This window comes from Ochotona princeps, chromosome 3 (genome assembly GCF_030435755.1).
Source record: "Ochotona princeps isolate mOchPri1 chromosome 3, mOchPri1.hap1, whole genome shotgun sequence".
NCBI lineage: Eukaryota > Metazoa > Chordata > Mammalia > Lagomorpha > Ochotonidae > Ochotona > Ochotona princeps.
Genome location: NC_080834.1, coordinates 3,374,132 through 3,397,813, shown reverse-complemented (window position 1 = coordinate 3,397,813; position 23,682 = coordinate 3,374,132). Strand labels below are relative to the sequence as shown.

Sequence of the window (23,682 nt, the reverse complement as noted above, 5' to 3'; positions counted from 1 at the left end):
CTCTTTCTGAAGGACAGTAACTGGGAGGGGCTAGAAAGAGTTTCTTAAGTTATGCTTAGTAATGTTATTTCTTGAGCCAGGCACAGTTATACCCCATAGAGACATTAGAAAAATGCCACCTAAGGTTAGGCATTTGGCTTAGTGGTTCAGACTTCAGTTAAGAGTCCTGAATCACACATTGGAGTTGTGAGTTCAAGTTCTGGCTGCATTCCAGATTCTACTGTTGTGCCAATCATGCCTTGCTAGGCAGTAGGTGATGACTTCAGTAGCTTGGTGTCTGCCACCCAATGGGAGGCCAAGATTGAATTCCCAGGCTACCACTTTTGAACTGTCCCAAATACCTCTCTCTCTCTCTCTCTCTCTCTCTCTCTCTCTCTCTCTCTCTCTCTCTTTCTCTCATTCTGCCTTTCAAATAAATATGTTTTAAAAGAAAAAAAAATAAGCTTTAAGCTGCAGAAATTTCATAAATATTCTGTTCTTTCTTGTGTAGCTTTAGGACTTTAAATATTCTTGCAATTAATCTCTTTTGGCTTTTGAAAAATCAAACATGTTAACGTGGCCCAAAAATAAAAATCAAAAAAAGTTCAAACATGTTGAAGTAATGAATAATTGAATAATTGTGTCATTTTATATTTTAAAATGTTTAAATTCTTTCCTGTTTTCTCAGCAAAGAAAGAATAATAAAAAGGTCCGAGTGACAGTAAAGCCTCACCTGCTGTACAGAGTAAGTGTTCCGTCCAGGACTTTGACAGTGTTGCTTTTGTAGTGATGGACCGGTTAGAACTTAGATTGAAATCAGTGCTTTTTTCTCTCCAGCCTTTGGAACAGCAACATGGAGTCATTCCTGATCGAGATGCAGAATTTCGTCTCTTTGACCGTGTTGTAAATGTGAGAGAGAACTTTTCAGTTCCAGTTGGCCTTCGGGGCACCATCATAGGAATTAAAGGGGGTAATACGTTACTACCTGATATGTCTTCTACCACGTTTACCAATTTGTGGGCTTTTTAATAGCTATACAAGAAACAAGTATAAGTCAGAAAAAAGCTAAATTATTTCATGTTTCAATCAGTGTTTTTAGGTTATTCTTTTCAGAGACAATTCTTGTGTAATCTCATGGGAAGTAGTTAAGTTAGAAGAGAGGAATGTTGGAAAGAGGCTACCCAGAATTTGGCAGTTGTTACATATCACATCTAAATTACATGAAGTCTTCATGAGTATTACGTATGCTTTGTCGAAACTGGGAAAAATTTTTTCTCCATAGTTAAGCTTTAATGGAATGTTTCCCCGAGATTTACCTTAATTTTAATTGTCATTCCTTGATTTCCGTGAATTAAAAAGCAAATATAACTTTGTTTACATGTACATAAGATGTGAGAATTTGCATATTAATTTGTATTTTTAGCACAGCTGTATTACATGAGACCTTTCAGTTCATTGCACAATGTACATGTAGTTAACACTGTTGTTTTGTACACTTAAAAATTCATCTTTAAAAGAGTAAATTCTATGGTCTGTGTTTTTTTACCACAATAAAACAAGAGGCAAGAGAATTGGGAAAAAGCAGCTAAGGATCCAGAGTACCCCTAAAGAGATGCCTAAAGTGAGCATAGATTCCAAACAAAACATTGAGTCCAGTTGAGCTGGGATCACAGTGTGAGCATCACTGTCCCTCAAGGCCCTAGACACCCAGTATTTGGTTTCACCAGCATAAAAGGAGACAGACCATTGTTTTTCTAGGAGAAAAAGCTTAATAACTTTGAGGTTAATGATTAAGTTCTGCCAAACCTTTACTTGTGAATTTTCCAAATAGCTTTATATGATAGCAAAAAGCTAGAAATAATCCAGTTTCCCAAATGGATAAATATAATGTGATGTTGCATTGTTGAAGTATGCAGTGAAATGCTCAGCAGTTAAAGCCTGATACTTACAGCATGGACGTTTGCTTTTGTTATTTTTATTTTAAGTTTTGAATTTTATGATACAGTTCTGTAGAGTCAGGATTCACCCCCTCAAATTCCCACCCCGCTACCGATTTTCCCCATATCGTTACAGTAGTGTAGTTCTTCATAAGGAGTTACAATTCCTTCAGTCTGCTATTTAAGCGTGCCCCGACTTTGCTGGTACAGACAATGTCAGACAGTCCACCATCCCATTGTCTAGAAATGTCCAACAGTTCCGTTGGGAATCCTTCTTTGCTTTGGAAGTAGGGATGCATGTTGTATTGAGTCTTCACATCTGGATGTGGTAGTCAGCATGGAGGTTTTCAAAATAAGTATGTTGAAAGAAGTCAGACCAAAAAAAAAAAAAGGCAGGAAAATATATAGCGTGATGTAATTAACATTAAATTTTAGAAATGCAAAATAATCTGAGGTGATAGCATATGTGAGTGATTGGAGGAGGATCTGGATTACAAAAGAACACAGAAGCTTTTTGAGTGATTGCTTCATGCTAGCCTCATGGTTAACTATATATAAAAGCCATTAACACTGTATTCTTCAAATACATATATGCAGTTTATAACATAGCAGTTATACCTCATTAAAGCTGCTAGTAAGTGAAACTAAGATCCAGCAATTTATGACATAGAGGAGCATTCCCTTTTATAAAGGACCCATTAGCATGATGTTCAAGGAAACACTCTGTGTGTGTGGGTTGTTGCTGTTGTTTTTATATGTAGCATGGTTTTTAACAGCAAAGTTAGAACCAGCCTAAATGTTCATCAGCAAAAGAATGGGTGAATTATGGTATATCCATAAATGGATTGCTGTACAACTCAAACTGAACACACACATGGATGAATCTCAAACAATATTGAAACAAGTTTCCAATGAATTCCTCTAAATACCATGTATATAATGTTTCAGAACTCGCAAAGCAGCATACCAAGGGCCGATTGGGGCGCTCACACCCCTGTTGGAGTACCTGGGATCAAGCCCCAGCTCCACCCCCAGTTCCAGCCTGGTCTGCATTTGCAAGTGAATGCTACTCCTCTCTCTCTCTTCAACTGACTCTCAAATAGATACATGTTTTTTTTAAACTTGGGAAGCAATACTATATATTATGTGGAGATGTATCTTAAAGGTATAAAGCTATAGGAATCATAACTGATAAATTGAATAGTTACCTCATTGGGAATGCAGGGATTTTGTACACTTCATCTTAGCCAAAAAACTGAGAAGAGACGCATGGAGGGGTCTTCTAAGACACTGCTGCTGCTTCATAGTGTACATGATGTCACTGTATTGTTGTTATGCCATTTTTCGTATTGAGTGTATTTTATGAATTTTTAAAATAAATACTTAGTGCTCTAAAAATTTAGATGCTAATTTATGTCATGATTTTCTTAATATCCCTTTTCTTAACAGCTAATAGAGAAGCTGATGTACTATTTGAAGTATTATTTGATGAAGAATTTCCTGGAGGCTTAACAATCAGGTTTGTATTTGCAGATCATAATTGCACATTGGGGAATCTATTCATGCGGCCAGTCATTTTATGTTGTATTACTAATTTATTTGGATGCTGTTTGAATTGATAAACATCATGTTTGCTGCTCACATTGTAGTAGTAAATGAAAGAAACTTGCTTTTCTGCTGTCAGAGCTTTCATTTTAGTGGGAGAAATAAACAGCGTCTGATTATGTCATTGGATATTTGACTGAAGTATGACAGGTACCATGCAGGAGATGTGTGCATTACTACAAAGAATACGACCTGCCCCGAGAGTTCCAGAAAGACCTCTTTGAAGAAGTGATATATAAGATGTAACTTGAATAATGAATAATACTCAGCTGGAGAAGAGGAAGGAATAGTGAGTGCTTAGAAAAGGTAGCATATTCAATGAAACACTTTTGTGATTAAGTAATTTAAGCAATAGAAAAGTCCTTTAGGTTTAGTGACATAAATCTTCATCTGTTTGAGAGGAGTTATTGGTTCTTACACCAGACTGAGGTAATCTGAAGAATGAATGGCAGATGTAGCAACAGAAGCAGGAGACTTTAAATATTTAATTGAGGGTGTCCAGCACAATTGGCTCAATGAATAAATCCTCACCTTGCACATGCCACGATCCCATATAAATGCTGGTTTTTCTCCACTTCCCATCCAACTCCCTGCCTGTGGCGTGAGAAAGCAGAGGATGGCCCAAAGCCTTGGGACCCCGCATCCATAAAGGAGACTGGAGCTCCTGGCTCCTGGCTTCAGATCGGCTTAGCTCTGGCTGTTGCAGCCATTTGGGGAGTGAAACAGTGGATGGAAGATCTTTCTCCCTGTCTCTCCTTCTATCTGTAAATAGATATTTATATATCTATATTATATATAGATATTTACATATATGTTTATATGTCTATATGTAAAGATTTTTCTTGCCTTTCTAAGAAAAATAAATAAATCTTTTTTAAAAAATCAAACTTAAGGAAAAAAGATAATTAAAAGGAGATTTATAAGTTGGGAGATTTATAAGGAAGTTAGAAGATTTATAAGATGAATTGCTTTAACATGGTGAGACTTGACTGTACTTGGGAGCTCTGATAAACCGTTTGGAGTTGCAGGAGGAAGCATTGGTAATAATGGGAGTCTCTGTAAGAAGTGTACCTCTCAAACCCTTTTTATTGCCTCGTACAAGCTAGTTAAAAACATCTGAGCCTAAATATCCTCATCTGCAATGAAGAGCTGTGTATTTCACTAGGTTACTGTGTAGATAATATGAAACCCAATCATCTTTTCTCTCTTCCAAAATTCAGGGGCAGGCACAGCAGTTAACACTCTGCATAAATCACCCACATCCTGTATTAGAGAGCTCCTTGTTAATGTGTGCCCTAGATGTAGCAGGTAATGATTAAAAAAAAAAAAAAATTTCACTCAAGTAATTGGGATCCTGTTACTCATGTGGCTTCCAAGTGGCCTAGCCCTACATAGTGCAGGCACATCAGAGTAAACCACCAGGTGGAAGATCTCTGTGTCTACCTTTCAAATAAGTCAATAAAAATGTTATTTAAATAAACTGATTTAGTTTAATCTCTCATCCATTTTGATTAATGGCCAATTAAAATAATGCATTATTCTTATTTAGCCTCCATGCGTAGAATCTGCTCTTCAGTCCATACCCCAAGTGGTCATCTTGCAGATGTTTTTAGTGTCTTGTTTGCTGTGTTATTATCAATCAAAAACTTACAAAAAATTCTGAAGTGGTACTACAGTGAGTTCCTGTATTCGCTTCACCACGTTTCCCCTGTCAACATCTCTTTTTTGTATATTTCACAAGATTTCATATTGGTATATTTGTCACAATTAATGAGCCACATCCAGCATTCCCTTTTTTTTTTTTTTTTTCATATAAACTCCTTTTATCTGTTTCAGCCTCTCATAATCATTCTGTATTCAGATTGCAGCTTCCAAGTGTAAGGAAGAAGGTGCAGTGTTTGCGTGGCTTATTTTAGTCAACATAATGTCCTCCACTTCTATCCATGTTGCTACAGGAATTTAAATATGTAAACACATTCTCTCCACTTTTTCTTTGTTTGTCCCTTCTTGTGATGGTGGACACATGGGTTGATTCTATATTTTGACTACCATGAATAGGGCTGCTGTAAACATAATGGAGCAGGATGCTTTTATGTTTGTTTTGAAATCTGAATATGTCTGTTACTAACAAACCTTCCTATCTGCTGTCTTCAAATGCATTATCCAGATCTGGATCCCACATCTGATTTTATTTTTTTTTTTCTGAAGATATTTGCCAGTAACTTTAGCCCACTAACTTTCAAAATATATTTTTATATATTTTTCCCTCAGTTTTTTTCCCCCGCCTAAATAAGGTCAGTTTATTTGTTGACTAGTAGAAAGCTTTGAAAAAGATTACCTACCTACAGTATATTCATTTTTATGATTCAAAATTCTTAGTAATTGTAGCTCTCGTGGAAATAAAGGTTTCCCAGGAGTCTTAGTTAGAGAGGGTTTTCATAGAAGAACATTATTGGGGCCAGTGTTGTGATGTAGCAGGTAAAGCTAACCACCTGCAACACTGGTGTCCCATGTGGGCACCTGGTCATGTCCCAGTAGCTCCACTTCCAATACTGTACCCTGCTAATGATTAGGGAAAAGCAGTGGAAGATGGCCTCTAGCTCCTGCCTTCATTCTGACTGTTGTGGTGGCCATGTGGAGAGTGAACCAGCAAATGGAAGACTTCTCTCTTTCTCTGATATTGCCTCTCCCTCTCTCTAACTCTACCTGTCAAATAAATAAATAAATATTAAAAGAAGCAGCAAAAACAGATTCTTGTAGCACGCTCAGTGTTACTTTTCTGTGATCCTGATAGAACCTTTTTTTGTTAGGTGCTCACCTGGAAGAGGTTATCGATTGCCATCAAGTGCCTTGGTGAACCTTTCTCATGGAAGTCGCCCTGAAACTGGAAATCAGAAGTTGACAGCCATTGTGAAACCACAGCCAGCTGTGAACCACTACAGCTCAAACTCATTGGTATCATATGGACATTTGGGAGGCCTCAACCATTCGCCTCAGTCACTTTTTGTTCCGACTCAAGTAAGACTTGTAATCTTTAATTTCTCTCAAGCCTCTTTACAAATCAATTTAAGCTGAAACTTAATTCAGCTTCGTTTTCCTTTTTAAAAAGTTTGAGTTCAAATTTGCTTGAAGAAGGTAGACTATACAATGCCATGATACACTAAAATAGCAGAATGCAAACTTGTGACTGTTGCTGAAGGACTATACTATTTTAATAATATAGGAGCTGATCGGAGGAAAAATGGAGAGGGAGCTGAAAAGGGGAATCCCTTTACCTACAAAAACTATAGCACAGATAATGATAAATAGGATTCGAAAAATGTTAAAAAGCAAAGCAAGCTAATAAGAAATATAATCAAGAGCATTCTAGCTACATCACAAAATTACATTTACGTTAAAGAGGAAATGCCAAGTAATGATCTTGAAGATATTCTTGTTTTCATATATTTACTTTCCAAATTCAGAGTTAACTGTAATCTAACCCAAATAGCCTATAAAATATAAGTGACATAATCCTGAAAAGTAAAAGAGATAGGACTGTATCACATTTCTCAAGGGCAGTTTTCAAGTTTCTACCTTGCAGTTCATGGATAATCTCCCTTATTTCACCTTTTTTGGGACAGAATTTGAATTTTTTGTGTGATATACTTTATTTATAAATAATAAAAGTAGCATAGATTCTCAGGTTTCATCAGTAACCACTGTTAAATTATATGGATGTTTTCCACACTTAATGTGCATAGAATTAATTCTATTAATTAATGAGAAATAGCTGATTCTAAAATTTATTATATTTTATGTAAGGTGAAAATTTTTAAGATAAAATCTTTAAATGTCTTTTTAGACATCTGAGATAATGTTAATACACTGAAAGAGAAAATATTGCTGGTGATACTAATTCAGTATAATTTTATGGTATTTATTATACATTATTTTTTTTAACAAAATCGTTCAAAACCAATTGAATATGAACAAGACCAGCTTACTCCCGTAGAATACTTTTGTCCTTACGACTCTGAGTTCTAGGAAAAATGAACTAAGTTACTTAAGATAATAAAAAGTTAGGGACCAGTGTTGTTGTATAGTTAAGCCACGTCTTAGCTGCCAGGTCGCATCCTGGCTGTTCTAGTTCTGATCCAGTTCCATGCCGACATAGTTGGGAAAGCAGTAGAAGATGGCCGAAGTCCTTGGGCCCCCGAACCTATGAATGTAGCCCCAGGCTCCTGACTATGGGCTGACCTCAGCCTGGCCATTCAGCCATGAGAGGAGTGAACCAGCAGATGAAGTTTCCCTTTGTCCCTCTATCTTTCCCTCTCTATGTAATTCTGCTTTTCAGATAAATAAATACTTTTTCTTAAAAAAAAAAGAAAACCAGTTAAATATCCTGGCTAACAGTGAATAGCTTTATAAGTAAGTTATTTATTTTTATTGAAGTCTTATTTCATGTTTTGTTTCCCTAAGAAATTATTTGTGTTTTTTTTTTTCAGGTACCTGTTAAAGATGATGATGAGTTTTGCAACATTTGGCAGTCCTTACAAGCATCTGGAAAGCTACAGCACTTTCAGCCACCTGCACAAGAAAAGGTTCGTATTCTTTGTTCAATGGAAATTTTTTTAAAGATATCTATATTTTTCTTTCAAGCACATAATAATTTATTTTTCTCTGAATAAAAAATGAGTTTTGATCATGACTTTTCATAAGGCTTTAGAGACAAATTGTTAGACTAATGAATGAGAGTATAGACCATTTTCTTTTAAATCAGTCCTTAATTTTTTTTAGTTGTTTACAAAATCCTAATAACTACAGTTTAAATTCAATGGAGAGCTTAATGGAAATCATTTCCATATTCTTTTCTATGAATGAATGACTTAGACTGGCAGTTGCTTATCTTAAATATAAACAAGTAAATTAATATTCCCTGATGAAGATTAAGAAGAAAGACATGTCCTTAAAAGAGTAGAGACTATCAAAAGGAAGAGGAATAGAAATTAATTCCTACTAAATGTTTGTGCTAGTTATTGACATGTTTTTCAGCTTAGGTCAAAAAAGGAATGTTCTATTCCAAAGTGTGAACCAGTAATTTACATCATCAGAACTTCATTTATTTTAATATCCTATAGTGGTAGCTAGTGGTGGCTTTTTTCAGAGCTGAGGAGAAAATTGCACAAGGAGTGATGGTAAAATGAACATGAAAAGTGAGAATGACAAGATACACAAAGATTTCTTCAGCTGATATACTGTCACAAGTTTCCTAAGATCATACATAAGTCCTTTCTAACTGAATGCAACCCACACTCAGATTTTTCACTACGCTTTTCTCTAGTTTATTTGATAGTGCTAACCATTCACTGTGCAGGAGTTCCTCTTACCATTCAGTCAGTACACATTTATTGAGTGCCAGGTGTTATTAATCGCAGTGAAGATGTCAATAAACAAAATAATCTTGTCCCTTAAACATTATTTTAAGAAGAGATTGGTAGTATAAACAAATTACATAGTATATTCAAGACCATGTATGAGATGGAGAAAATTTCAAGAAAGATATACAGGAAATGTTGTGGAGATGAAGAACAGAAGCATTGCAGTCTTTACAAGCAAATAGCGATTAAGGCAAACATATGAATGAAATTAACAGTGAAATAGATAGATAACTGGGAGAAAGTATAATAGGCAGATTGAAAGTCCCTGTTGGAGAGAACATAATGGACTTATGGCAAAAGCAATAGAGTGAGTTAAAGGAAATGTGAAGTTACACCATATAGGACTTTCCAGACCATTAGCTTTATTCAGTGAGATCAGGAATCCATGGAGGATTTTGAGTAGCAAAGGGACCTGATCTGATGTATTAATAGCATCACTCTGCTGCCTGAAGAACAGACTGACTGTGGGCTCCTGGGTGAAAACAGATAAGTTAGTAGAATTCTTCAATCATAAAGGTGAAAATTGATAGAAACTTTTTGAAGATTTATTTATTCATTTATTCATTTTTAAAGGCCATACAACAGGGGAGTCAGCGAAAGAGAACTCTTAGCACACGTTGGTTCACTTCCCAAATTGCCTTAACAGCTAGGTCTGAGGCAGGCGAAAGCCAAGAGCCAGAAACCGCATGAGTCTCCTGTGTGGGAGACAAGGGCCCAAGGAAGCTGGATCAGAAGCAGAGAAGTCAGGAAGTCGGCACTCCAGTGGAGACTGTTGGCATCACAACCAGCAGCGTAACCCACTGCACATAATGCCAACACTAAGTTGACATGAATGTGAACTAGTGTAACAGGAGACTGAGTCGTGGTCCAATTCTAGACAATTTTTTTGAAGGTACTGATGATAAAATGAAGAGAAAAATAGAAAGGAAGGAGTAAAAGTTGTAACATTTAAGGTCTGAATAAAAGGGAAGGGATGACTTAACTGAAATGGGAATGATTTCAGGTCCAGCAGGTTTATGGAAGGTTAAGATTCCATTTTGAATGTGGTAAATTTAAGATGTGTTTTAAGCAAGTGGAGGTAGAGTTGGGCATTGACTCTAAAGGTCATAGAAGCTCTCCAGACTGAAGAGATTTCAGAGTCGTCATATATGCATGTATGTACATTTATGGATGTTTATATATGCATCAATGTCTACCCATCCATCCAAGAAAGTAGATGTAATTTGGGAAAAGATTGAATACATTGCCATCTTCAATTTTTTTTTACTCTTTACTTTCGTTTTATTTGAGATATCTTCCATCTGCTGATTCATCGCCCTAAGGGCATGATCCCAGGCACTCCTTAGTTGTGAGAGTTCTATGTAGTCATTACTGATAGTCCAGCCTCCTCCACCTTCAATTCAGCTTTCTGTGGACGCACACCCTGGGTGAGAGCAGATGACAGCTCAGGTGCTCGATTCCCTGCAGCCCACATGCAGATCTGAATTGAGTTCCAGGCTTCTAGCTTTGCTTGGCCCAGCCTTGGCATTTATGAGCATTTAGGCAGTGAAACTTGACCTTAAACCGCCATCGCACTTTCTACATTATCAAAGTAAGACTAGATTTAGTTCTTTCTGGCCAAAAAAAAAAAAAACACTTTTATAAAATGAGTGCTTCCTGTGTATCTTGTTATCTAATGCAAAGAGAAAAATCTGGAGTAATAGTCACTGTGATAATGGTGGTTATAAAACTATTGACTTTCAGGGTGCAGTTCTACCTCAAGAAATTAACCAAGTAACTCAACAACATAAATCTGGCCTAAGTGATAACAGCATTAAATATCAGCAAAGAAAAGACCCTCACCGAAAATGTAAGTTTAACTTAGCAAGGTATACTCTTGCTATTTGCTTCCTTTTTTGTTATTGTTTAATAAACAACCTTAATGAGACACAGTTCACTCTCCATAAAGTAAATTCACGAAGTTATACAACCAATACGACTATCTAAATTGAGGACGTTTTCATCATTCCCCAAAAAATACATACCTGTCTGCAGTCACTTCCCATGCCATAACAACTGCTAACTTACTTTGTATTCCTGTGAATTTGCCTAATTAGGACATTTTCATGTATATGAAGTATGTGACCTTTGTGAACGATTTCTTTCATTTGGTGTGTTTCCAGTTTTGTCCATATTGCAGCGTATGTCATTATGCTGTGGTAATGCTGCTGTGAGTATAGCTGTCAGATTTCTGTGTGGCCATGTTATGTACAAAGGAGTGAAATTGCTGATCCACGTGATGCCTCTATGCTTAAACGCTTGTGCAGCAGAATATACTTTCAACCTTTTCACCATTAAGTGTATACTGCCTTTTTGTATATGCTTTCCATGAGGTGAGGCAGTTTTCTTTTTTTTTTTTTACATCTGAACACAGTTTTATTGTAGGAATTTGGACTAAGTTTTAATCATATATATATAGAATTTGTTTGTTTTACTTATTTTTTATAATTTTTTTATTTAATTACATTGTATTATGTGACACAGTTTCATAGGTACTGGGATACCCCCACCCCTCCCCACACCCTCCCCCCGTGTTGGGTTACTCCACCTTGTTACATAAGCACAGTTCAAGCTCAGTTGAGATCCCCTCACTGCAAGCATATACCAAACATAGAGTCCAGCATCTTGCTGTCCGGCCTAGTTCAACGGCTTCTAAGGGAGACCCTTCCCATATACCATCAGCAAAAATTTACATCATTATGGAATTAGTTGGCATAGTAATGAGTAACCAATATGTTAAAAATAAATGCGAGTTCTTAACCACATTCTGTGACCACCTCATTGACATTTCAATTTTAGTTTATACACAACATATAACATAACATATATAGCATTACATGTTTTACATAACATCATATCATCTTAAATTAAGGCAAACATGTGGTATCTAACCTTTTGGGATTGGCTCATTTCCCTTAGCATTATGGTTTCCAGTTTGGCCCATTTGGCCCCAAAGAACGAGGCAGTTCTCTTCTAATCGTAGGTTTATTTTTTTGTTTTATCTTAGAAGGACATTATACTTTCTCAGATCTCACTCGGTGAGGTGATTTGTGGATTTCATCTTTTGCTATTTTTCAACATTGACCCCACTTTCCGTTACTGAACTAAATCTCACTAATTCCACTAGTACGTTGCGTGTAATCTCTTTATATGCTTCTGAGTTTCGTATGCTAGTATTATGAGGAGTTTTTCATGGCACTCATAAGAAATGTTTTTCTGTAATGTTGCTGTGATGGTTTTGATTTGGGCTTTGATTTCTGAACAAAATCAGAATTGTTCCTTTACTCTTCCTTTTTTGAGAGTGAATTCACCAGCGGAGCCATCTGGACTTGGCTTCTTTTATGGGAACTTTTTAGACTGACTTATTCAATTTCTTCATTTGTTATGCTTCTATTCAGATTTTCTGTCTCCATATGAGTCAGTTTGGATAGTTTTGTCTTTGAGATAAATTTGCCCATCCTGTCTAGGTTATCTAAGTTGTTGGAACATAATATCTACCATGTTTTCCCATAATTTTTATGTGTGTTAGGTTGGTATTAACATCCCCACTTTATACTCCTCATTTTGGTTGCGTCTTCTCTCTTTTTCTCTCAGTCTAAATGAAAGTTTATCAGTTTTGGGCCCGGCAGCGTGGCCTAGCGGCTAAAGTCCTCACCTTGAACGCCCTGGGATCCCATATGGGCGCCGGTTCTAATCCCGGCAGCTCCACTTCCCCTCCAGCTCCCTGCTTGTGGCTCGAGAAAGCAGTTGAGGACAGCCCAAAGCTTTGGGACCCTGCACCTGTGTGGGAGACCCGGAAGAGGTTCCTGGATCCCGGCTTCGGATCGGCGCGCACCGGCCCGTTGCGACTCACTTGGGGAGTGAATCATCGGATGGAAGATCTTCCTCTCTGTCTCTCCTCCTCTCTGTATATCTGACTGTAATGAAATAAATAAATCTTTAAAAAAAAAAGAAAAAAGAAAGTTTATCAGTTTTGCTGAACTTTGCAGGATACTTCTGCTTTTTCTTCTTTTGTTCTTTTTGCTTTCTTCATTTTTGGAAAACTAATAGAAAATATTCTCATTCTTTAGTTTATTTTTAGTGGCAAAAAAAGGTACTGATGTTTCTAGTAGAATTTTTTAAACTGAAAACAAAACAGTAGCAAACATAAGAAGCAACTACTGATTTGTCTGTTTTTCTAGTTTTCATACATTATTTTCCACTCTAGTCTTTACTGCTTCCTCCTTGCATGGGATTTCCTCCTTGCATAGAATTTAGTGTATTATTTTTTGAGTTTCTGATTTGAGAGCTTTCTTCTTCTTTGTTTAAGATTTATTTATTTTTATTGAAAGGCAGATATACAGAGAGGAGGAGAGACAGGAGGAAAGAACCATCCGTCTGATGGCTCACTCCCCAAGTAGACACAGCAGCTGGAGCTGAGCCAGTCTGAAGCCAGGAGCCACGAGCTTCTTCCGGGTCTCCCACACGGGTGCAGGGTCCCAAGGCTTTGGGCCGTCCTCAACTGCTTTCTCGAGCCACAAGCAGGGAGCTGGATGGGAAGTGAGGCTGCCGGGGTTAGAACCAGCGCCCATATGGGATCCCAGCATATTCAATGCAAGGACTTTAGCCTCTAGGCTACCATGCCAGGCCCAGTATATTCCTTCTTATTCATCCTAATTTTCTAGTGATTTTTTTCAGCCCATGAACTTGTGTGAATTCTTTTTAATTTCTGTACATTTATGTATTTCCCAGATCCTTTTGATTCTTGTTGTAATTTCAATAATTTATGTTCAGTGAACATCACTGTATAGTTTCAACCTTTTTAAATTACTGAGGCCTTTTTTATGACCTAGTAAATGATCCAGAGAATGCTCCATGTGTACTTGAGAAGAATATATGGTCTCATTGTTGAGTCAAGTGTTCTATTCATTCTAGTTGATTTATTGTGTTATTCATATCCTTGTTGATTTTCTACAGTTTTTCACTTCATTATTGACAGTGGGGTTTTGGCCCCGCACAGTAACCTAGTGTCTAAATCCTTGTCTTGCATCCACTGGGAATCCATTTGAGGAGCCCAGCTGCTCCACTTTCCATCTAGCTCGCTACTTGTGAGCAGTCGAGGACGACACAAGCCTTGCGACCCTGCATCCTCATGGCTTTGGATCAGCTCAGTTCTGGCCGTGCGGCCACTTGGGGAGTGAATCAGCAGCAAAAAATCTTTCTCTGTCTCTCCTTCTCTTTATCTGCCTTTCCAATTAAAAAAAAAATTTTTTTTTTAAAGAAAGTGGGGTTTTGAGGTTGGCTAATCCTCCATGTCTTGCAGGCACCAGACTTCCACATGGGTGCTGATTCATGTCCCGGCTGCCCCACTTCCCACCCAGCTCCCTGCTTGTGGCCTGGGGAAGTAGTGCCCACTGCATCCCCCACTACAGTGGAGGAACTCCACCAGCAGTGAGTTTAGAGTTTTTAGGTTTTTCCTGAGCATTCACATGACAGGATCATATGCATGACTCTTGGATTCTCAGTAATACATCAGCATTTCCAGGCTCCTGTAGTAGGCACTAGCAGATGAAGGCTACATCAGCGATGTTAATACCCTATAGGGTACTGAAGGCATGACCTTTCTAACTGCTGTAAGCCTCTTGGTTACTTTATTTGCTTATCTACCACTGCAGGGCTTTGCGCAGTTGACTATGATGAGTATTCAAATATGGCCTCTAAGAAAAGGAGGTTTTCTTTTTGCTGTAGCTCCAAATTTGAACACAGGGAGCTTTAACTTGGATTCATCCATTTGATAACTGTTAGATCTTTTTTCTGCCAATTTGTTATTTTCGCTTCATTTAAAGTTAAATCCAGAATAACCTACGCATATTGAAAGTAGCAGAAAAATTTGATATCTTTAACTTAAGACGCATGATAAGGTTTTTCCAGATTTTTACTTACTTTATTTTTATTTGCTTTATTCATGTAAACTAGTACTATTGGAGTTATAATTCATTTTCGTGTTGGTGTTGACCATGTATCAGCTTACCTTTTCTTCTCGTCCTTTTCCTAAGATTACCTTCTTCACCTCCGTTACCTGCCTTGTCTCTCTGCGTTCTCCGACCTCATACCTTCCACTACTGTACTCTTCTAGCTCTCTTCGCCTGTCCTCGCGTTGTTTCCTCTCGGCTTCTTTTCTCACTCTCTTTATTCCTTTTTTACCTCTTTCTTTTCTTTCCTCTTCTCTTCCCACCTTCCTTTTTAAATTCAGGCTGGCTTAATGAATAGTCTAGTGACAGAAAATGGTAAAGATAAGTTATGATGCATCCTTATAATCTGGTATATCTAATAAAAGATTGTTCAAGGATCCAAATCATGCTTTCCGTTCTTTGTATCCCTCTCATACCTCTTATATCTTTCGTCTCCATATTCTATCAGGTTAAATTTTATGATTTTGCAAGATCATCTTTTTCATTTTCCCGACTTCCACCCTCCAATTTATTTCCACTTAGTAGGAATACCTAAGCTTTTTCCTAATTTGTCTCTTAGTCTCCATCTAGCCAGTAGGCCGTTGCCGTATTTTAATCTTTCTAGGCATAATTCAGGTATGATTAGTACCTGCTGAAAATATATCTCTGATTGATTGCCCACTGCCTACCAACTTAATTCTATAATCTTCAGTATCTTTCCAGTTATGGTCCAAGGTGCTCATTTAGTTCCAATAAGCTCTTTTACACTGCATAATATTCAGTGAAACCGTTCTGTCTAGAGTTCTGTAAACACATTCCTTGCTTCCGATTCCCATGTCTTTTCTCCCATTTTTCCCCTCCCTGAAATCCTTACTCTTAATTTCTCTGCCCTTTGAATAAATACCATATTTGAAGACGCAATTCAAGAAACTTTCTTTCTGTTATTATCTATGGATATCTGTTTCTTTCCTAACCTTCACTCTACATTCCTTAATATCAGAGACTGTGTCTTAAAAATCCCTGAATTTTTAACTTTGCTGTAGTGAATCTTTGGTAAAATTAATTTGCTCTATTGTAAACTCTTTGATTTACCAAAATGTCTGTTTTCTTGTCTGCAGTTAAAGAAGAATGTAAGAGTCCAAAAGTGGAGTATCAGTCACAGAAAATGTTGAATAAGCAGGTAAGTTTTCTTAAAATTTGATGTCTATTAGACATCAAATTGCCACAGCTTTTATACAGTAGATGGCTGTGTGACCCTCTCTGAATTTTGCAACCTGTTCCACCTTATAAGGGGTGTGGCATGAGACTTGCTGAAATGTAGGCTAATAGTCTCTTCCATGGGAGGTTGTTCCGCTGGAGGTCAGCATTTGGAACTAGTGTCATTGAAAATCCTGATTTTGCCATTTATTAGTCAAGTTGCCTTGAGAAGTTCTCTTCTCACACCCTCAATTTCTTGATCTTTAAGATAGTGATTGAAATGTTGATCACCTATAGTCTGCATGGATTTAGTCTATGTATGGTCCATAAATAGACCAATACATATATGTATAAAATATGTGGATGTATATATATCTGTATATGGAAGGTAAGCATATTGAAGAATGATCAAATTTAAAGAGTAAATTTTATCAAAATTAGGTCCTGGGGGAATTGAAATCACCTATGCTTGATTTTATATAACTGATGCTGTTAGTAAGGAGTTGGTATATATTTACGATCTTGATTGACAGGGAGGGAGAGACAGAGCAGAGAGCTCCTTCATTCACTGACTAATTCTATAAATGGCCATATTCCAAAAGCCAGAAGCCCACAACTCCCATCTGGATCTCCCATGGGGATTTTTCCCAAATTCATTACCAGGGTGCTTGATTGGCAGCAGGCCACCAGGACTCCAGCTGGCACTCTGCTATGGGAGACTACCATCACAAGCAGCAGTTTAACCCACTTAACACAGCCCCTAGAATAGCAATTTTAATCTCTATTAATTAGATAAGTATACTTAATGATATGTGCAGTTTTCTATATGCATAGTATATTTTAAATATAAAAGGTTTTTAATCTGTTGTAAGCTGGTAGTATATTTATTAAAGATATCCTGGACCTGGTGCAGTGGCTTAATGGCTAAGTCCTCACCTTGCAAGCACCAGGATCCCATATGGGTACTGGTTCATACCGCAGCTACTGCTCTTTCTGTCCAGTTCCCTGCTTGTGACCTGGGAAAGCAACAGAGGATGACCCAGGGCCTTGGATCGCTGCACCTGTGTGGGAGACCCATAGGAAGCACCCGGCTTCTTGGTTTTGGATTGGTTGAACTCTAACTGTAGCAGCCTTTTGGGAAGTGAACCAGCGAATAGAGGATCTTTCTCCCTACATGTCCTTTCTGCAATTATGCCTTTCCAATAAAAATATATAATCTTTAATTAAAAAAAGATATCTTAACAGAATATTTAGTATATAACAGGTATTCAGTAAGTGGAGCCCATAAATTAGATACTGGTAAGTGTTAGAATTAACTGACATTTAAGGCCCTCTCCTGTAACTCTTATACTGTTATTTCTTTTCTTCTAGAAACCGAGTTGATTAACTTTGTGCAGGAAGTCTCTGAAGCTTCTGTTATTCTTATAATAATATTTCACTTTTTAAGATGAAGCTTTATTTGTTTATTGTTAATTCTTATTTGTCTGAGAAGCAAATGTAGTGGGGAGAGTTTTTCCATATGCTTGTTCACTTCCCAAATGCTCTCAGGGGCCCCAGCCTGGACCTGGGTCCTAAACTGGAGCCAGGAACTAGGAACTCATCCCAGATCTTGAGATTTAGTGCTCCAGGAAATCAGCGGCCCAGTCACTTGACCTTCCCAGGGTCAGCATTAACAGGAAGCAGGAGTCTGGGCCAGATCCAAGTGCCCACCTCCGGAATGTTTTTAATGACAAAGTAAAATGTCTAAAATTTTAAGAACTAGTTATTTTGAAATATAATTATAATCACATTTTTGTGGGGTTTTTTGTTTGTTTGGATTACTATAACAAAAATGCAGTCAATTGAGTGTCTCAAACGATAAACATTCATTTTTCATACTTCTGAGGTCTGGGAAGTCCAAGCTCAAGGCTCTGGTAGAATAATGTTTTTAATATTGAAATAAAATATGTAAGACTTGAAAAAAGGGACCAGTGCTTTAGCTCAGCTGGCTAATCCTCCACCTCCAAGTATGCATCCCAGCTGTTCCACTTCCCATTCAGCTCCATGTTTATGGCCTGAAAGAGCAGTAGAAGATGGCTTGGTGCCTTGGGATCTTGCACCTGCGAGGGAGACCAGGAAAAAGCTCCTGACTCCTGACTTTGGAGCAGCTCAGCTCCAGCCATTGTGGCCATTTTGGGAGTGAGCCAAGAAATGAAAGCGAAAAGAAAGATGGATTTTTCTCTGTCTCTCCTGCTCTTTGTAAATCTGCCTTTGCAATAAAATTAAATACATCTTTTAAGAAAAATAGACTTGAATGAAAGTCAGACTTATTAAAATACGATTAGAATTTGCTAGAGCACAATAAAAACTTTCTTCCTGAATGATAGGTAGCCCATCTTCCTATATTCTACCATGGTGGTGAGAATTAGCTCTGTTTTCTTCCTCTTATGAGGATGTTAATTCCTTCAGGAGGACAGCAGCCTCAACCTTATCAAAATCTCATTACCTGCTAAAGGCCCTACCGCCACCGCAAATCATTGAGCTGTCAGCATAGGGATCTACAGGGGATACAGACATGCCGTCCATGCTTTATCTCCACATTCATAATCAAAGGAGATACGCAGTATCATTTAAAGGTGAAGAAGATAAATACTGGGCCCGTGCGGTAGCCTAAAAGCTGACGTCCTTGCCTTGAATGCACCAGTTCTAATCCCGGCAGCCGCACTTCCCATCCAGCTCCCTGCTTGTGACCTGGGAAAGCAGTCGAGGACGGCCCAAAGCCTTGGGACCCTGCACCCCGCGTGGGAGACCCGGAAGAGACTCCGGACTCCTGGGTTTGGATTAGCTCAGCTCCATCCATTGCGGCCACTTGGGGAGCGAATCAGCAGACAGAAGATCTTCCTCTCTGCATCTGACTTTCCAATAAAAAATTTTTTTTGTTAAAGAAGATTAAATACCTAATTTTCCCTTTCCTGGTTTATTGGCACCCCTTTTTTCTTGTCATTTATTTAGAACACTATTTTTAAGTACTAACTACAAATTTATTTGCACCAAAAAGTTATTGTTACTTTTTTGTAGACTTCTGGAGGGCCTGCCAAATGTAATATTAAGCTATTGAAGAGAAATGAAAGTCCGGAAGTCTCAGAAACCCAAAAGGTTGTGACTGGGGGTCCAAATGCTATTGATAAGGTAAAACACTGTTCATTCAGTTTCTCTTCCCAAACTCTAGTACCTGGGAAGGCGATTGAGTAAAAATTAAATGACCAATATTGAACAGAAAACTTTTTTCTTTCTCCTTGTATATGTATTCTTCTTGTCTATTTGTTCTTTTAGCCTAACCCGGGAATTGAGAACGCTTTAGCATCCTTGAATATCTCCAAAGAAAGCGCAGAAGCACCATGTCCCCCCGGGGAGCCCCCAGAGGAGGCACATTTGTCACCACAGTCATTTGCTATGGTTCGTATCTGCTAGGCTCTGCGGTGCTGGGATGATTTCTCTACTATTGGCATGCAAGTGTTCCAACACTTTCCTTCCTGTGTGCTGATGCGCTGCGTTGTTCCTGTTATTGTCATGCTATGAGGAAAAACCACACTGCCCTGGGCAGTTTAATCATCTTTTCCTTTACACTATAACTCCCCTACTTTTGAAACATTGCTACTTAGGAACTGAAGCAAAGATTAAATACAAGAATAGCCATTATTTCTATATCTAGAAATAATAAGCTTTTGTTCAGCTCTTGACTACTGTTTTTTTTTTTTAATCACTACTGCACCTCCACCATCTGCATGTGAATCATTTTTGAAGAAGGGAACGAAGATGCTTAAAGAAATACTGAAAATTGATGGATCTGACACTGTGGACTCTAAAAATGAGATGAAGAAGTCTGGCAGTGAGGTCACTGTTTCCTCTAATAGAAATGATGCCTATGGCTTGTCGTCACAGGCCAAACAAAACAAGAAATTGCGTAAGTAAATGAAGTACTATTACTTATAGTGATTGTTGCTATAAAAATTCAGTTCATTTGTTTCTGTGCATTTTAAAGATAAATACACTTCTATTCTTAAAATGAAATATTTTCAGTAAGATGTGTTTTATTGGGGCCAGTGTTGTAGCACCCTTTGGGGGAAGCCGCCACCTGCAACACCGCATCCCATCCAGGTGCTGGTTCAAGTCCTGACTGCTCCACTTTTTTTTTTTTTTTTTTTTTTTTTGATTGGAAAGTCAGAGAGGAAGAGAGACGGAAGGATCTTCCATCCTTTGATTCACTCCCCAAGCAGCCGCAACGGCTGGAGCTGAACCAATCCAAAGCCAGAAGCCTCGAGCTTCTTCCAGATCTCCCACACGGGTGCAGGGTCTCAGGGTTTCTGGGTCATCCATAACTGCTTTCCCAGGGCACAAGCAGAGAGCTGGATAGGAAGTGGGACCGTCAAGATTAGAACCAGCACCCATGTGGGATCCCGGCATGTGCAAGATGAGTACTTTAGCTGCTAGTCTACCATGCTGGGCCTGTTGTTCCACTTCTAATCCAGCTTCCTGCTAATACACCTGGGAAAGAAGCGGAAGATAGTTCAAGTATCTGGTGCCTGCACCCACATGGAAGACCTGAATGGACCCCAGCCATTGTGATCATTTGGCAAGTAAACCAATGAATAGATCTCCTTCTCTCTCCCTTTCTCTTTCTCTCTCTCTGTTTCTGTGTCTCTCCACTCTCTGTAACTACCGTTTGAAAGGCACAGTTACAGTGTCTAGAGGGTTAGATGAAGAGCTTCCTCCTGCTTCATTCCCCCAGTAGTCACACCAGCCAGGACTGGGCCAGGCCAAAGCAAGGAACCTGACATCATCAGGGTCTGCCATGTGGGTGGCAGGGATTCAAGGACTCTGGTCATCTTCCATGCTTTCCCATGGTCTTTAGCAGAAGTGAGCAATCACAACTTGAACCAGTGCTCCCGTGGTCTGCCCACATGGCAAGAAGCAAACGAGTAAGCTTTTATACTCGTGTCAGCTGTGTCATAATGTCGCGAACTGTGGTCCCTAAATGTCATCTTACGTTGCACTGTTCCAGACATTCATTCTATAGGTAACCAAACTTCGAGAGCTTTGCACATTTTGAATTTTCTTGATGATTTAAAAATGTTTATGCAACTCACATACATTATTTATCTTTTGTAAAATTCTTTTTCCATGTTCATAAAATTAACACATTGCAAATGACCTGGGATTGTTGTCTAATGTATAAAACAGTGATCACTACATGTGACATATTGTAGGTACCAACAACTGATATTGATTTTATGTTCAAATAACTTGACTCAGTGTGGTTGTTCAGTGTAACAGGTTAAACAGCGGCTGGGATACCAGCATCCCATGTTGCAGGGCCTTGGGTACACACCCTGATGCTGCTGCTGAGCCCAGCTCTGTACTGATGTTCACCTGGGACACAACAAACTGTGGCTCAAGTTGTGAAATCCCTGCCACTCATGTGGAAGACCTGGATTAAATTCTTGATTCCTGGGTTCACTGCAACCCAATGATGCCTATTGAGAGTGAACCAGTAGGTGTGTGTGTATGCACATGTGCACCCGTCCCTGAAATAAACAGAAATAACACTGGAAAAAGCTGTAAAAATCATTAATGGAGGTGTATATTGAAAAGTTAATGATTACTCTGAAGACTATAGCAAAAATCTAGCACATAGCTGGATTTCAGTAAATGTACCCAAGCTTCAGTGCTCTGTTTGTAGTTATGTACCAAAATCTTTAGGAAAATGACTAATATAAAAGTAGATACTAGGCCCAGCGCAGTAGCCTTGCTGCTGACGTCTTCACTTGCATGCGCCAGGATCCCATATGGGTGCCGGTTCTAATCCCGGTGGCCCTGCTTCCCATCCAGCTCCCTGCTTACGGCCTGGGAAAGCAGTCAAGGATGGTCCAAAGCCTACACCCATGTGGGATACCTGGAAGAGGCTCCTGGCTCTTCGCTTCGGATTGGCTCAGCTCCAGCTGTTGCAGCCACTTGGGGAGTAATTAAAGGACAGAAGATCTTCCTCTCTGTCTCTCCTCCTCTGTATATCTGACTTTCCAATAAGAATAAGTAAATGTTGGTTTTTTTTTAATCTAGGGGGAAAATGCAGAGCCTGGCTATACTTACCACACTCATGAATAATGGGATACCTGGTTAACTGAAAATCCCACAACCTCAGGTGCAGAGCCTGAGCCTGGCAGTTAAGATGCCTGTGTCCTGAGTCAGCTTGTCTTGTGCTTTGGTCCTGCCTGCAGCTTTCCATCAACGCAGAGCAGGATGCAACACTGCCAGTGAAGGAACTCGGTGCCTGCTGCAGCTACCCACAGGCAGCATGTATTGCGTTCCCTTCTCCTGGCTTACTCTCTGTTTCTCCTTTCTCTTCCTGCCTGCCCTCACTACCTTGCTGTCATCTGCCTTTCAAATAAATAGTAAATCATGAATTAAGAGTGAAGGCAAAAAAAAAAAAAAAAGACTGACGACGAAGCCTTAAACCTTAAGGATTAAGTGCACGCTAACTCAAACCCGTTTCCTCAGATTTTACCTGTAACAGCATCATGCAGTTATTAGTTACTCAAGATTTTCATTTTTAGGAACTACTTAAAGTCTTTTTTTAAAAAAAAGATTTTTATTTGTTTATTTGGATAAAGTACCTGGATTCAGATTGGCTCAGCTCCAGCTATTGCTGCTACTAGGCGCAGGGTCCCAAGGCCTTGTGCCGTCCTCCTCTGCTTTCTCAGGCCACAGGCAGTGAGCTAAATTGGAGGTAGAGCAGCCAGGACACGAACCAGTGCCTATATGGGATTCGGAAGATGCAAGGCAAGGACTCTAGCCACTAGGCTACCACATCAGGCAAATCAATAAATAAGTAAATAAGTGAATAAGTAAATAAATAAGAAAAGAGACATAGAGTTTCAGAGAGGGAGAGACAGAGAAAAGACCTGCAACAGCCAGGTCTGAACCAGGTCAAAGCCAAAAACGCCGAGCTTCCTGAACTCTCATATAGAGGCATTATGTGCTGCTGTCCCAGACACATTAGCAAGGAACTAAACCAAAGAGCTGACTCCACAAACTGGAGCAGCCAAGACCCAAGTCAGTGCTCATATGGAATGCCAGTGTCACAGGCGGTGGCTTAGCCCACTATGCCGCAACAGGCCCCCTACTTAGTCTTTTTACAAGGAGAGACAGAGAGAAAAATCTCCCATCCACTGGTTCACTCCCCAAATGGCTGCAATGGCCAGTAATGAGCCAATCCAAAGTCAGGAGCCAGGAGCTTCTTCCAGATCTCCCATGTGGTTGTCAAGGTCCCATGGCTTTCGGATGCCTTCCACTGCTTTCCCAGGCCACAAGCAGGGAGCTGCATGGAAAGCGAGGTTTTCTGGGACATGGACCTGTGCTAACATGTGATTCCCATTCTTGGAGGTGAAAGATTGACCAGTTTGAGCCATTGCACTGGCCCCATCCCCTACTTAGTCTTAATCTTTGTTTTAATAATTAATTCTTCATTGATTAATTACAATCATCTAAAGCATTTATTGAAGCCACAATGGTTGTAAGCAGTAAATAGATTTTATATTT

At 38.9% G+C, this 23,682-nt stretch overlaps 1 protein-coding gene across 5 annotated transcripts in view; it reads left to right on the top strand.

The window, feature by feature from the left end:
* XRN1 (5'-3' exoribonuclease 1) overlaps positions 1–23,682 on the top strand; it is a 111,479-nt gene that overhangs the window by 76,270 nt on the left and 11,527 nt on the right. For 2 of the 5 annotated variants that reach the window (XM_058661384.1, XM_058661383.1), the window contains exons 28-37: positions 668–724; positions 817–949; positions 3,366–3,435; positions 6,332–6,539; positions 8,009–8,104; positions 10,685–10,790; positions 16,029–16,090; positions 19,165–19,275; positions 19,420–19,542; positions 19,891–20,050. In XM_058661384.1, coding sequence (XP_058517367.1) covers positions 668–724; positions 817–949; positions 3,366–3,435; positions 6,332–6,539; positions 8,009–8,104; positions 10,685–10,790; positions 16,029–16,090; positions 19,165–19,275; positions 19,420–19,542; positions 19,891–20,050 — 1,126 coding nt within the window. Of the gene's footprint in view, positions 1–667; positions 725–816; positions 950–3,365; positions 3,436–6,331; positions 6,540–8,008; positions 8,105–10,684; positions 10,791–16,028; positions 16,091–19,164; positions 19,276–19,419; positions 19,543–19,890; positions 20,051–23,682 lie in introns of those variants that run through there. The other 3 variants (XM_058661386.1, XM_058661385.1, XM_058661387.1) reach the window with 2 other exon arrangements.